The following is a 15,934-nucleotide window of genomic DNA, read 5'->3' as shown; positions in this document are numbered from 1 at the left end:
GAGAGGCATACTGTACATCTCCCTCGAAATAACGTTTAAAGAATCTGTTATAGTTCCTCCAAGGAGGGAGACTTTTACTCAAAATCAGTGGTATAAAGTAACTAAATACATTTACTCAAGTACTGTACTTAAGTACAATTTTGAGGTACTTTTACTTTACTGGAGTATTTCCAATTGTCAGTACTTTTACTTCTACTCCACTACATCTCAGAGGCAAATATTGTACTTTTACTCCACTACAATTATTTGAAAAAAATAAGGCTTGTTTAGAATAATTCCACATCACAGTTGTGTGGCCTTTCTAAAAGAGTTTCAGCAAGAGGAGAGGATGTGCCTAGTCTCATCACCAGCTAGGACAATTGATGGCTAGGACATGCCATTCACTATTGGTAGAGAGATGGACATTAAAAAAAGTCCTAAAGGAGAATAAAACATTTAAAAAAAAAACGTTTTTTTTGCCAATGTCATTTTAAGCATGAGGCAGTGGCTCAGGGGTAGAGTGGCCGGATGGGCACCATAAGGTTCCCAGTTCGATCCTGGGCCCCCCAGAGTTAGTGTCGAAGTGCCCCTTGAGAAAGACGCTGAGCCCCCCTGAGCTCCCGATGAGCAGATTCGTGCCTTGCATCGTTTCCTCTGCCATCGGTGTATAAATGTGTGGGTGAATGTAATGCACAATCTATGTTAAGAGCTTTCGATAAAAGTGCTATATAAATGCACCATTTACCAAGTAATATAATACATCTTCACATTAGTAGGCTACCATGACAGTTGCCTACTTAGTATATTAACTGCTGTAAATGTTGAATTGCTCAGATGCTATATTGCTATCTATCAGTCTGCAATGCAATTTGTGAGAGTGTGGTCTAGCCAACACCAACTCAGGACTATCTAGCATCGCGCCGCAGTGCATCTACGTAGGTGGTGTGCTTCTTTCCTTTCCTGGCTTTGTCCTGGGTTGGCTCCCATAGCGTCAGTTTGCTTGCCTCTAGTTCCGGGTGCCTGACGCAGTGCCCTATCAGTCTATCTATCTATCTAAGAATGTTTGCAGATAGCCGTATGGTTGTGCATATTTGACCGTTTTATTTTCAGAAGGCCATGCTTTAAGTATACAGAAAAAGAGAATAAAGGCCTACACATACAGTATTAACATGACAGAGTACAGAAGAACCATGTAGATTTTCCTATTTACAGTATATCAGTAAGCAAAAAGTGCTTGAATGCATAACATAAGTGACCACAAAAATATACAGTAAAATAATTAAATATAAAACATCTGTTAAAACTAACAGCCACCTCTCACTGTTACTTGGCTGTTAAATGACTGGATTTGTAGGGGAGGGGCTCCCACTTAGCAAATCACAGTGCAAACAAATATTATAACCATACGTTGGCAGAACTAATAGCATGTATTGTAACCGTCTCGCTCAGAATAAAAAATAACAAATTGCTTATCATCACTGTCGGGTGGAAACCTTGCATGTACAAAACAGTTATTTTCAGGAAATGGAAATAAGAACCTGTGTTCCAATTGTCACAAGCTCTTGGTAATACTTTATTTGTTAAATATTTATAAAACCAAGAGACAGACTTAACCACTTTCAACCTGGCATCCCTATTTTGGACATTTTCACAATCTTAAAAAATATTGCAAAAATAGCCAACCTACAAGCACTTGTTTATCAGCTATTTGCGCTGCGTTTGCGAGACAAAGTATAAAATAGGGCATTCATTTATGGGAAAAAAGTAAAAAATATGAAATACAAGGTTTCTCCCCGAGAGCAATGTTATGGTTGATACCTGCCCCCCTTCATTGAGTCCTGCCTTTATAGTGACCTATCATACTGCTTCTTCAGTTGTCACACCCATCTGAAATCTGTTTCACAGACAATGCTTGCATGATGCATAACATTGCATAGAAAATGCAATCTCGGATCAAACTGGATTTGCTAAACCCTTGACTGTTTCTCCTTTGCCTTGGATCAGTGCCACTTCAGCTCCTCAAAGAGGACAATACTTAATCACGTAATTTTGTTTACATCTCATACACACAATTGTGAGTGACAAAGTTACTTGATGTTATCTGTAGTTCCCACTGCCAGACGTAGTAGTAAACCTACAGTATCTGGCACACAAGCGCTTTCTAAAAACAGAACGAATGGTTCGCAAATACCATCTGACCCAGATACAGTGGCTTCAACCGAACCCAGTGGTTTCTGATAGCCGAATAACAACAGCCCACGAGCCAAGATTACCACAGTAAAATCAGGACTGTTAGCTTAACTCAGTGTAGAAATTGACCTCTAAGTGTCCAATTTACACTCTCAGGGTTAAATTAACATTCTGTGTCTTACTGTGTAAGACAGGCGATGGAAGGAATACAATACGGCCTCAAGGGAATAGAAATACAGCTAAATGGTTCTTAACATGGACTAGAATGTTTTTTTTTTAAAGAACTGTGTAATCTCATCTTGGTTACAACAAAGAAATGACTAAAACAACAAACAAAAACAACAGATAAGGCGTAACAGAATGGCTTTCTTAAAAGTAGATTACAATCTTAGTTCACAGATAAATACTTGATTGTTTCCTGTATATGACGTATCAAAGCTTAATTGAATAAGAACAGTGGTTCTCAAAGTGGGGTCCAGGGCCCCTCGGGGTTCCTTGAGAGGGTTCTAATTGGGCCCCGACAGGTCTGTAACTGAGTGTGTGCAAAGTGGAACCAAATGGACCTGAGTCCATTTGTACACAAGAGTTATGGGAGAACACTGAATAAAGACAGTACTGACATCTTTTGTTTGTTTTAAAGATAGCTAGTATCAGGCCGGTTAGCAGTGGATTTAATGTGTATTCACACAACCACTGGGACTCTGGTTACAGCATAGTAACGAAGCAGATTTGTGGAATGAGTTATATGTTTAGTCTAACTCAATAGATCTCAAACTTTTTTTAATTTCAAGGTTTGATATCATTTTCCACCTCTGGAACCCCAGTGTACACTATACAATCCTAACTCAGAGTGCACAAATGTTCCACATGTGCGCTCTCTGAGTTACAGACCCCAACTCCACAAGGGCCCCAGTGGGGTCCCCGGACCCCACTTTGAGAACCACTGCTCTAACCTGTCAAGTGGGAAAAAGAAAAACCTCTGATAAATAGGTGTAAACACTGCCTGCAGATGACATAATAGCATTTTAAGACCAGTCACAACACAACACTCTGTCAGTTGAAGAGGGAAGCAAGACTGTACGCATTGTACTGAAATGAAAATCAATGTCCTAATAATATTTCTAGAGCTACTCACCCATTCCGAGTGGCAGACAAGTGTCAAGAGAAGATACTGGGGACAAATCAACAGAATGTGATTTGACAGGATGCATCTTGTTTGTTTGCATTTTGTTTCAGTTGCATGGAACAGAGAGGATGTCCTCTCATGAGATCTAGGGCTGCAACTATCCATTATTTTCTAAACAATAATTCTATCCAATAATTCTTTAGATTAATGGAATAATCAAGAAGTGTGTTTAAAAATATATCTTTCAAATTTGTTTTACACATTAACTGATCTATTAACCACTTAAGCAAAAGTAGCGCAAAAGTAGTGACAATAGCAGATCTGCAAGCTTACAATGCGTTATTATAATTAACAAAAAATAATATTTTTTGAAACGTTTCTCCTATAATGACAAGGTCAAAATAGGGATCCATTATCAATCGATTCTTTTATTAACCTATCGATTAACAATCATTTTTTAGAATGGATTAAATCGATTAGTTCGATTAAACGGTTGCAACCCAACTGATATCCATGCTTTAGCAACCCATAAGAAGTACACATACATACCGTACGTAAGCTGTGTGGATCATGGTTTGACTAAGCTGCTAGCATTGTGGTTGACATCAAAACAAACAATTTCCAGACAAGACAAGCACACTCAATAGTTATGTGAGAAACATCGGCTCTATACCCTTTCTTGCTTAAATATTTTATGTATGCTGAAATTTGGACATGTATCTAATTGGTGACACACTGCAAAATCCAATTGACCACATCATCATCGGCAAGTGGTCTGGAGCATTGGTTCTCAAAGTGGGGCCCGGGGACTGTCAGGGTACCTTTGAGGGGGTTCGAAATAGACCCTAACAGGTCTATAACTCTGAGTGTACAAATGGAACAAAATGGACACGTAAGCGTTCCATTTGGTTCCATTTGAACACTCTCAAAGTTATGAGAGACTTTGAAATTAAAAAAAGTTTGAGAACCACATTTTTGTTTTCTTTGTACCCTTGAGAAACTCATGATACGGCCTCAGTCACTGGGTGAGACAAACTGCAAGGTAAGTGAACTGATTTCAAGGGGTAAGAGCCGGTAAGAGCCCCAACACATCTGAAATATGCAGGTAGAATACTTGTGATTATACAATCCATGTTTACCCTCTGAGAACACTTAACCACTTTCACCCTAGCATCCCTATTTTGGGCATGTCATTCTAAGCGAAGTTTTTCAAACATTTTCAAACAATGTGTTTGATATTTTTTGAATAGGGCTTAAGTGGTTAAACAAAAAGTCTTTACACACCGGGGGGCATGACGAATAAACAATACGATACTCAGCGTTAAGTTGATGATGCCTTTGTTTGCTGTGAAAATTTGACCTTGTTCCAAATGAACAATTATGTAGCTTTATCACCATATAATATTAGCATTTTGGTTGGGTGTAATCATGACAACAATTAAAAAAAAATACATTTTCAGGCTAATTCAAACGATAAAGACCCCCTGGTGTGTAATGACCTTAACACTCAGGATTTTGCGGTGCATTTAAACGGCTGGTGATGTGTAACTTCTAGCCACTAGAGGGCGCTTGTATTCACTTGCTGTTATGTACTATAGTTGTTTTTAACTGAACAGCACAAGCACCTTCTCTAGCCGACAGAAATGACATATTGCACCTTCAACAGTAGCAGGGAGTCAACACTAGAATGAGTGCGTTTTGGGCAGAGTGAAACGTGGCAGTCTGTGAGACGAGGTGTCTGTCAGAGTGTCAAGAGAGTCATGTCCAACGACATCTCTTTCTCTGGCAGGCCTCGGGGTCCGAGGTGCAGCCCTCGGAGTCGCTCTCAGAGGAGGAGGGTCCAGCCAGTGCAGGAATAAGGGAGTGTGAGGGTCGCTCAGGCCCCTCCCCTGTGGTGCCGTTATTGAGACTGAGCACCCAGCCCAGCTTGTTTTGCAGCAATTGACGAAGACCCGGTGGCAGGGGCAACACACCAAGAGTATCTGTACAGTCAGGCAGAAGTTGACGCAGGCGGGCACAGCACAAGTACTGCAAGGAGGTGGGTGCAAAGCAGGACCGGATCACCTTCATGCTGCTTTTAGCTGCCGTGGAGCATGCCATCGGGTAGAACTTCTTATTTTGCAGCTCAGTGGTGGCGACACCTGACATGAGAAAACACCTTTAATTCCTTCTTCCAATCGCACACACAGCACATCATGACTGATGGGGCTAAATTGACTCTTGACTGGAAGTTTTGCTCAGAGGAGATGATTATTCTCAGTTTGGTAAGAACGAGAGGTCGATCCCACATTTTCTCTCAAACTGGTTGCGCATCGGTGAGTGGCATAGTTTCACAGGTCAAAGTTCAGCCAGATGAATTTTCTTTTCTCGCACTGGTGTGACCGCAAACTTGTATAAAAACATAGAATTGTTCCCATACCGATACCAGTATCGGAAAAGCTGCAGATACTGCATAAAATGCTGGCATTGGTATCGGCGAGTATGCCAGTCTATGCCACTCTGATACCATGTAATAATTTATCACATGATATTTCTTTTACAGCAATATTTTGAATGCTTCAGTTCACTACTGTTTTATACTCTTACTGTAGTATTTACATAATTATATTAATAACTTGTAGCTGCACTTCAACAGTTATTAATCGGAATCGGTATCGGGAAGGAAAAAATGGTATCGGCACATCTCTAATTAAAAACTCACTGCTTTTATTTGAAAATCTTGAGACGCAGTTGTTCAAGTTTGCCTAAATTAAAAAGGCGTAATTCGTCCACAGACATTACAATTCAAACTTTTAGCCAACACTTTTATCCTGTGTGACATCAAAAAGGGCAAGATCGGACTGGTGGCATGAACACTAGTCTCTCGCCTGTTAACCACATGAACCCTAGCGTTCCTATTCTGGGCATTTCATAACAGGCAAACATTTACGCGAACATTCCATGAAAACAGCTAAACATCCGGCCAAAATACAAGCTTACAAAATGACAGGTTGTGAGCATGTTTGTAGATTGCCTATTTTCACTATTTGACATACAATGAATTATATCATTGCTGTCGGGCAGAAAGCTCATTTCGCCATGTTTAAAATGTTTTAATTGTATAATTAAACTCGAAAAGCTTTGTGAGCTTGTAGATCATCTATTTTCACTATTTAACTTTTTTTAAAATAATACAACGGTTTTGGTTCCACCTGACAGCGACGATATAGGGTTTAAATGGTTAAAAGCTTTGAAGCTCAAACAGTGCAAACAATCCTATACAACAATCAGACATTATGTATTGCCTTTATTGACCATGGTGATCAAACCAGCCCTCCACCCGTTACAGTACTAACCTATAGACTTGCGATTCTTGAAGAAAGTAAGTGTGCCATGCCAGGTGTCTAGATGTACTCCAATGATAGAGCCCTGGCCAAATCGCGAAGAAAAGTTTGTCTTGTCTCCTTTGTGATGCAACAACCCTGGGGAGAAGGGAACAACTACTGAGGATATGCAGCGTAGACGGTCAAATCATTAGCATTGGTGAAATTCTCTGAACTAAACCATCAATGCTTTGCGAAAACAAACAGTCATAGTTCTTACCAGTGTAAGAAAGACCCCAACTGTCCTCATCCTTTCCCAGCAGGCTGCAGAAAGTATGTCTGTACTTGTCTAGGTTGACGTCAGAAGTGCCAATACCAACCATCTACATAAAAATAGAATACCAGCCATTTCAAAACCTGGACTAAACATCTGTTCGATGCACGGCTTTCTGGAGAATCTTACATAGCATGGCAAAAGACTAGAAGGATATATTTATATATATATATATATATATCCATTCCTTACCATGTCTGTCCCGTACACCGGGGATGTCATCTTGATTTCCCAGAAGTGCTGTCCCTCGGCCAGCTCCTTGGAGCCACGGATGGCTGCTGTACCACAGCTGTAGTCGGTGTGAAAGTTGACTTTGCGATTCTCGCAGGTTAAAAGTGTTGCAGCGGATCGGCTGTTGACGTCCCAGACCCAGTCAAAGTCTAAAACATCGAGGGAATTTGTGAGCACAAACAGTTAAATTTTTCCAGACAAAGGAAAATCTAATAATAGTATAAAATACTACTGGTTGTGCGAGCACTAAATGATGTCAGCACTAAATGTCTCTGCCGGCTCCATATATGGAGCTCTAGATCAAATATGGAGTTTGTGATGTCAGACTAGGTTAGTTGAAGATGTCAGATAGCTCCATATATGGAGTACCAATGTTCAGTAGGTGAAATACCCATATGACATGAAGGTGAGTGAAAGCCTTCGTTACAAATAGTAATAACCTTTTAAGTTATATTGGGACATCTTTATATTGGGGCATGTTTTAAGCCTGTAGTTGACAGCATAGAGACAGATAGGAAATGTGGAGAGAAAGCAAGGGAATGTTCAGAAAATGGTCTGGCTATGTGTCACTACTCATTTAACAAATCCTATTGCTCCTATAACACTATAAGCAAAGTTATAAATGGTACTGTGTATAGTTATTTCAGGACAATAGTTACGGAATGTGCATCTTTGTTTTAGACAATATGGTAAGTATGGTAATTAAAATGGGTTCTCAAATTAATGCGTCACATGATTAGTCGTATCAAGTTCACAGAAAATAGATACGTTGAATAAAACAATGGCTGGTAGTTCAGCAGTCTGAAAGCAGGATACATGTGAAAATGACAAACTATGCCCTATGTATCTGCCTCCAAGCAACACTCTTCTTCCCCAAAGCTTTATGTTTTAAGATTTCGTGTTGCACAGCACAGGAAAATGTGGAGGGGACGCTTAACAAAATTGGTCACCATAAATTAGGCTAAACCATTAAATCTCAAAAATGTTGAGCAGTGCACTGCACTCATGCATGCGCTTTGCATACAAGTGTCGGGCACACTCCCTCCATAGGAAATGGAGCCGTCTCCATGCACGGCGGCATGCAGCACTCAGCAAGCACTGAGGGTGGTTGTGAAAGAATGATTATAGATCATTTCCTCTGTCAAAAGAAATCTGCTAGTCAAAAAACATTCATAGCTAAGGCCCTGAATACCCATTGTTTGTGTGTGTGTGTGTGTGTGTGTGTGTGTGTGTGTGTGTGTGTGTGTGTGTGTGTGTGTGTGTGTGTGTGTGTGTGTGTGTGTGTGTGTGTGTGTGTGTGTGTGTGTGTGTGTCAAGGTTATAATAGTTTTGGATTTTTCATTTTAGTTTAAGTTCGTTTTGACTTTTTTTTTCTAATTCAGTTTTTATTAGTTTTAGTTCTTTATACTTAGGTTATTTGTGTTTTGTGTGTGTTGAAAGCTGAGCCCTGCTCTTCATGAAATGAGGAGGGAACAGCGTGAGACTCAAGAAAACTCCATAGACCTTCTCAATATGAAAAGTGCCTTTAGATAACTTCTGTGGTGATTTGACACAATATAAAATAAGACAATGTTAGGCGAAACACTGATAATAATAATTCTGTTTAAAACTAGAATTGATTGCCACTTTACTTGAACACATAGGTGAATCATTCAAACTAATTCATAAATCAAAAACACAAATCACTACATCAGATAATAAAAATAATAATAATAATAATGTACTTCTCACATCACGTATTATTATCACTTACTTAAACACTTGAACCCCAGCATCCATATTCTGGGGGGAACATTAGCGAAAAGTAACAGATCTACAAGCTCAGAACGTGTGAGATTTGGTGTAGACAGAAAAAAACGGTCCACGTACAGAGACAACTCAAGTCCAGTTTACCAAGTCTAGAGGCTTTAAGTGGTTAATAAACAATAAAGGTGAGATGTCACTGAAACGCAGTGGTTGTCCAGTACCTTGATCATCCTCTCCACAGTGGCAGTCTTTCACCCGGTGAAAGCCCCGCAGCCGGGGGTTGTAGGTGCTCTCTGCCTGGGAGTCACAGCTACAGTAGGACTCCCCTGTAACAGGCACCGCACTGGGGACTGGAGGGACCACTACTGCTGGGTACTCTGCCTCCGAATCCGAGTCACTATACTTGAATAACAAAAGAGATAAGCAAAACAAGTTTTACATTTAAGACCTGGAACGCATCTGTGTCGCATTTTTTGATTTGAGCTAAAAAAAGCATTATTTTACACTTTGGCTATTCAAAAATAGCAGATATACAAGCTCATAGCGTCGGTGCCGCGCTACGAGCTTGTAGATCTGCTATTTTTGAAAAATCGTGAAAACTTGTGCAAACCTTTGAATATATATTTTTTAAAGCGAACATTCGTAACTAAAATCTTTGCTTCTGGGGGGTCCTCCCTAGAACAACATTATTTGAGATGGGGGTCCACGGCCAAATACATATAATTTTGGGTGTCCTTGACATGAAAAAGTTTGAGAACCACTGCTACAGAAACATATCAGAAAACTGTTGGGATTAAGAAGACATTTGTAGAATCGGCTTCAGGTCTCAATGGGTTAAAGTCAAACTTGCAAGGCGCAGCTAGGTGTTAACGCGCCGTTAACACCTAGAACAATAGCCCAGACAGAGAAATTGACTTTTTTTTCCAGTCGCGGCTGGGGGCGCAGGGCTAGTGCGGTTCGAGTTGAGCCCCCACGGCCGCGCACATAATGAGTGGTTCCCAAACTTTTTAGCTCAAGACCCAAGAGAGAAATAAGACGCTGGCCCAGGACCCAAACTAGTGAAAATAGTTTGGGATCTACAAGCTCATAAAGCGTTGCTTTGCGCCGCGTTGTGAGCTTGTAGATCTTCTATTTTCAATAGTTCTTTAACATTGTTTTTATTTATTTAAGGAAATTATTTGTTTTTATTTTAGTCATGAAATACTTTTGACATTTTTTTAATGGTTCTTAATTGATGAAAAGTTGAGATTTTGTTGTTTAAACTTTTTTAAATCTTTTGAAATATATAAATTATATATTTTTTAAATGTAGGAAACGAAAAAAGGGGATATTTACTTGTGACCCATAAAAATTGGTCCGCAACCCAAACATGAGTCCCAACCCACTGTTTGGGAAACAGTGGCCTATACGAACTAGGGGTGTAACGATACAGTAACTATCGATGAAGCGATTTTAATTTCAACGATCCAACTATATATATACGTAACCGTATCGTTTTAATTTATATCATATCGCAATGCAAATAATTTAGTGTATTGATACTGTCGATTTGTTCCTAACCCCCATCTGACAATATTTTATGCCAGGGAGTCAGGGATCCCCTTACCAAACTTGTGTTGTTAAAATGTTTCAAAAATATTCCACATTTTCTTCAAGCTTTTTTTTAAATAGCCAATGTATATAGGTTTAAAGTGCTCATGTGGCCTAAATAGTCGCTTCTTTTGGGCTTATTTTCATAGACCTGGTTGCTTATTTCTCTTATAAATTTGGCAACACTGGTCCTTACCTGTAAGCGCTCATAACCCCATTCTTCACTTTGGGAGGCCAAGACCAGTGCCCGGGCATCAGCATCCCGTCTTATTCCACTCCACACATATCGCCACGCTCGGCTATTCCTGCTCCGCCTGGACATGGCATCAGCAGAACTTCACCTGTGAAGGAACTCTTATTGTCAGTCTGAGAATACTCAGTCTCAACTGCCACATATGGTGAATAGGCCGGTCACAATTATTACATAATCGCCTAATACAATTATTTGAGATAATCACAATTCATTTAGCATAATCGTCATAATTGTTTCCATGTGGAAAAATGTTCGGAAACATTTTCAGAAATAGTGGAAATAGCAGATTTACAAGTTCACAACGCCTCGCACTGTGACTCGTTGTGAGCTTGTAGATCTGCTATTTCCACTCTTTTGTAACAGATTTGCTGTGAGCTTGTAAAATATGTGTATTTTGGCTATTATACAAGATATTATTGATTATCGCAGATTATTGATATTGATTATCGGTCACTGTCAGTCATTTCTTTACGTATTTCAGTGTTTTGTCATATCTGGCCTAAAAGCCACACAATTAAATCGTTAATCGCAATTATTTGTATGACAATTAATGGTCAAGTAAAATGTCATAATCGTGACAGCCCTAACATTGGTGAATATGTTGAGGCAAAGAAAGAGGGTCAACTACAGCAAATCAAATCTTTTCATGTCAAGGGCTCCCAAATTTGTATGCATTTGGCCGCGGATCCTCATCTGAAAATATTTTGTGGCTGACACACCCCATTAAAGATTTGACTTGTTGAAATGTTTAAAAACATTTCACGTTTCATTCAAAATGTTTTACAACATTTACAAGCTTACAACACATTGCAATGCATTCAAGCTTAGCTTATATATAGGGTTTAACGTAGTAATAATATTTTGATCCTATTAACTCATTTTGCTGGGGACACCCTGGAACCCCCTCAATCAAGGGGGTTCCAGATTGAGAACCACTGAACTACAGGGTCTGCCCAAACGATTTGCAGTGGTTTTAGTTTAAGAAAAAGACCCATTATACCACATTCTGCTCTGATGATTTTTTTAGGTTTTAAGTTTAAGAAAAGCAAGTAGCAAGGATGGTACTGGGAATTTGCTGAGACAATCCAGGTAGCCTTGCAAACAATATACACATTTATCCTCGCAATAAGACAATAATGTTCAAATGACTGTTTGGATACTGTGGCTCCTCAAGATATGCCTAGATCATAAAAAAAGAATAGAAAAGAAAGAAAGGAAAAATAGCATCACTTATGTTTTGTTTTTTATTATGTTATTAACACGGTACACTTGTGGTCTAATGTATGATGCATGCATTATTCACCATCTGTTTTTCTGTTCTTAGCACGCTTTAGGGTGGGTTAACTGGGTTTAGCTAGATTTGAGCTAAACTAGCAGGATTTTAGCTTGGTGCAGAGCTAGCTATAGCAAACTACTCCCAAAGCATTAAAGCAAGGTCAGAAACCCAACCTTTCACGTCAGTTTTACAGCCTCAAACGCTATTTTAGCCCTGGATAAAATGAGCAGCATCACACTCCTCAGTGACAAACGGGTTATTCTATCAACCCCAGTAACGTTACTATACGTTAGCCGTAGGATAGCTATAAAGATCAACGAACGACAGCCAGGGTTGCCATGTTTTGTGAGATACATAAGCAAACAGGTATAGGAAAACAAGACCAAAAGAAGCAACTTTTAGGCCACAAGAGTACTTGAAACCTATATGCGTAAGCTAGTTGAAAATAGCCAATCTACGAGCTTGTAGATCTGCTATTATCAAAACCTCTTGAAATAAAATGTGGAATATTTGGAATATTTTTTGATACGTTCTAACAACACAAATGCTCCCCTGGGCACAAAACATTCATGAACATAGTTGAGAACCACTGGGCCCAAATAAGCAACTACACTTTAGAAACAAGCCCCAAAAAACCGCAACCCACAACTGCCAATATTTACCAGCAACTTTACAGAAAAAGAAGCCCAAAATCGCTTATAATAAGCCGACATGGCAACACTGACGATAGCTAACCGGAAGTGGAGTCACTTCGCTATCGCTACCGTCTTCTTCAAGTCTAGTTAGCTGCACAAGCTAGCCTAGCCAGCTAGCTAAGCTAACTAGTAGCTCGCTACCTCGGACGGTGTCGCCGTTAGCATTAGCTTTAGGTTTACGTGCCTGTTGTTCAACCAATCGATAATGTGGCGTTAGGAAGGTGTGCTCCTTTTGAACCCCGGACTTGGTGTCACAAGTGCTGCCAATAAACTCCACCGCACGACAAGTCGACTTGCTGCTAGCAAAAAAAGCTATAGCTACACGCCAGATAATTCGTCGTACGACGGTGCTGCGTGCCTGAAAAAAAAATAGCCGACCTACCAGCTCACAGCGCGTAGCGCGCGCGACGCGCTGTGAGCTTGTAGGTCGGCTATTTTTGTCGGCACGTGGCACCGTCTTACGACGAAGCAGAAATGAATCCATAATATTATTTAGAAGAAGAAAAAAAAAAGCTTCACTTTTCACAAATCTCGCATTGCCAGATCCCGCGAGATTATTTTTGTTTCTTCCTGGCTGACCCACATTTCAGTCAAATCTTTGTAAACAATAACAGACGGGTGTAAACTCAACGATGACAGAAGTTACATTAATATCCGTGTTATTTTAATACTTGTTAAAAAACAAAACAAAAATAACAGCATAAGTAACACCTTATAGTTACAGTAGTAGCATCTTATTATTTTTGTGCTATGATTGCACTCCCACTCCTCCTTGGGGTGTTTTTTTTTGTCACAGTCACTGTAGGCTACGTGACACTCCTATGTTCTATCATAAATATTTCCTTGCTGTTGTAATAGCAGTTGACATCACATGCAACATAACAAAATATATATGCCCTGAGCAAGACTTGCTTAACCGCTATAAATTGCTCCCCAGGCGCAGTAAAACATAGTCGACCACTGATCCTAATATGATGATGGGCAAATGCAGAGGAGGAATACACCTGCAACAACAATAAGGGAATAATAGTAATTATTATTATTCGTTAGAAATTATTATAAGAGGAGAAAATACAAAAAAGTACTGAAGGAAAACAAAAACAGAAGAAAAACAAGACAGAGTGACAGCTAACCAATTAATTGTTGTATTACGCCTGCACATCCTGCCATTACGTTTGTGGGGACAGAGATACATACAGCGATACATAGACATAGAGATACAGAAGAACCCTGTTATCTGGATGGATGGCCCCTTTGGCAGCACACACTGTAAAAAGAGACCTAATGGAAAAGCAAAAAAGGAGGGTAGAGCCGTGGCGTGGCATGGCGAGCCGGGACTATATGCAATGGAAAGCACCTAAAGACAGGAACATTCATTGACCATGAGGCAGGGGTCTTCAACGTTCTTCAGCCCAAGGACCCCTTAGCTGAGAAAGAGATGAAGCAGGGACCCCCACTACATATTGTATAAAATTGTGTTGCAGATTAAACTTTTCATAGATAGCTTCATTGATAATCAATGTTGTGTAAATGTTTTTTGTTTATTTCAGACAATTAACCACTTAAACCCTCAATACTTAGTAAACTTGACCTTTGGCTCCATACTTGGTTCTCCTCAGAATAGGGATGCTAAGGTGGTTAATGTAAAACAAATATATCCTATCACACAAAGATTTGGCGGGCCTCCTGTAGTATAGTGACTCTGATAACCCCCTGTTGAAGACCCCTGCCATAAGGTATATGACACATAAAAACAATGTTGATCCTGTTTGAATCATCATTTAAAAAAAATATTATTAGATTGCATGTCTGAAATAGATTCGCCATTTAAAAATACCTTTTTTCATTCTGTGAAAATAGAATTATCGTCAAACTAAAATTTTAGGAAAAAATAAATTAAGGACACCCACAGGTATTATAAGGCAACACAACAACAAATAAAACAAATAGAATTGAACAAATCAGTTATTAATTAAGTGTTTGACTTTCTTTTTAAACAGCCAGGGAGAGAGACTAATGACTATTCAATGAGCACAGCAAATTCAACCCCCCACATCCAAAGCACTCTATGCAGTTATGTTATAATAAGTGTGTTGTGACCTGTTCTTTTTTACACTGCCCTCTTTCGTCAAATAAATTATTACATTCCTACACTTGTGTTGTGAGTGATTTCATATATGGATCTCTTATGTGAGTGAGTAATTTTACCACTTGAAATCCAACACCCTATTTGATTTGATTAGCACATTGTAATATTATATACAATAGAAACAATACATAGGCTTATTTGGAATCCTGGGTCATTAAATAGCATACAATAAAAGTTCAATAAGGACAATATAAAATAATACAAGCTTACAAGCGAACCAGCAGTGCAATAAAAACACAAAAACTGCACAGAAGAAGAAAAAGACAGAAAAACGAATTATTATAAAAAGAAGTAAATGCCTTGTTTGCATTTTTCTTTTATTAAGAAAATATTAAGAGTATAATGTGTGACAGGCCCAGCAAAATCATCCTTGTTAATACTTACCGGTTACCTCTTAGAATAGAATAGCTACTCAAAATTATCAAGAGATATCAGGAATCAAGGCATTCACATCAACCCAGTGATGATGAGTGGGTTACTTTTTGCTTTGGTCAAATCTCCTGCATAATCTATATTGTACTTTGCACGTGTATATGCACTGCTGCATTTATGTATATTATATATCCTGGTTGTAAATTCTTCTCCCATTATTTCATTTCTGTATATTCTATTGCTGCTAAAATCCTACTTGTTTACTTTCTTTTTAATTTATACCATGTCAATAGCGTTTTTTAAATTTACTGTTGGCAGTCTGTGGAGCATGTCACACCAATTTTTCACTGCACATACCTGTATGAGTATGCCACAAATAAAATAAAACAATTCAATCTTATGAAAGTATGAAATGTTGAAAATTCATTAAGTCATCAACTTGATTTGATTCTAAACAATTACTTACCTTCAATACATCCACCCACATCCATCTTTTTTTTTAAATGTTGACTATATTTCAAAGCCAATTTGTGAATTTCAGTTGGGCTACACCAGTTCAGTTTTGGAATATGCTACAGATATTATGTAAATAGGCCTCCAAGCAAGAACTAATAGTATTTATTTTGTCAGGTGAAAATGAAACTCTGGTGTAATATCATTTAATTTGGTGCTGCCAATAGCTTGGCCACGT

General features: G+C 39.0%; 1 protein-coding gene across 3 annotated transcripts; it reads right to left on the bottom strand.

Moving 5' to 3' along the window:
* Nucleotides 1-1,057: 1,057 nt before the first annotated feature.
* spsb3a (splA/ryanodine receptor domain and SOCS box containing 3a) lies at nt 1,058-13,053 on the bottom strand. Of its 3 annotated transcripts, none has more exons than XM_084072590.1 (7): nt 12,907-13,053; nt 10,695-10,839; nt 9,130-9,310; nt 7,124-7,311; nt 6,878-6,980; nt 6,631-6,774; nt 1,058-5,436 (listed from the first exon to the last, which is right to left on the bottom strand). In XM_084072590.1, exons 2-7 carry the CDS (start codon nt 10,818-10,820, stop codon nt 5,054-5,056), a joined length of 1,125 nt encoding a protein of 374 aa, XP_083928716.1. In that variant the 5' UTR covers nt 10,821-10,839; nt 12,907-13,053; the 3' UTR covers nt 1,058-5,053. The 3 variants fall into 3 exon arrangements, with proteins under 3 accessions (XP_083928716.1, XP_083928718.1, XP_083928717.1); XM_084072592.1 differs by having other exon boundaries at nt 6,631-6,756; XM_084072591.1 differs by having other exon boundaries at nt 10,695-10,843; nt 12,914-13,053.
* Nucleotides 13,054-15,934: the final 2,881 nt, after the last annotated feature.

The sequence above is a fragment of the Gymnoscopelus microlampas genome (genome assembly GCF_963454915.1).
Source record: "Gymnoscopelus microlampas genome assembly, chromosome: 11".
In the NCBI taxonomy this organism is placed as follows: domain Eukaryota; kingdom Metazoa; phylum Chordata; class Actinopteri; order Myctophiformes; family Myctophidae; genus Gymnoscopelus; species Gymnoscopelus microlampas.
Note: the sequence above shows the minus strand (reverse complement) of the source record. Positions and strands in the feature narration are given on the sequence as shown.

Bases quoted from the DNA above. Each gene is read 5' to 3' on its own strand.
- spsb3a (XM_084072590.1), bottom strand. From the start codon at position 10,820: ATGTCCAGGCGGAGCAGGAATAGCCGAGCGTGGCGATATGTGTGGAGT. The intron at 7,312-9,129 runs GTACTGGACAAC...TCGATGTTTTAG, and splicing joins CTGTGGAGAGGATGATCAAG to ACTTTGACTGGGTCTGGGAC. The intron at 6,981-7,123 runs GTAAGGAATGGA...ATTTTTATGTAG, and splicing joins CGGTGTACGGGACAGACATG to ATGGTTGGTATTGGCACTTC.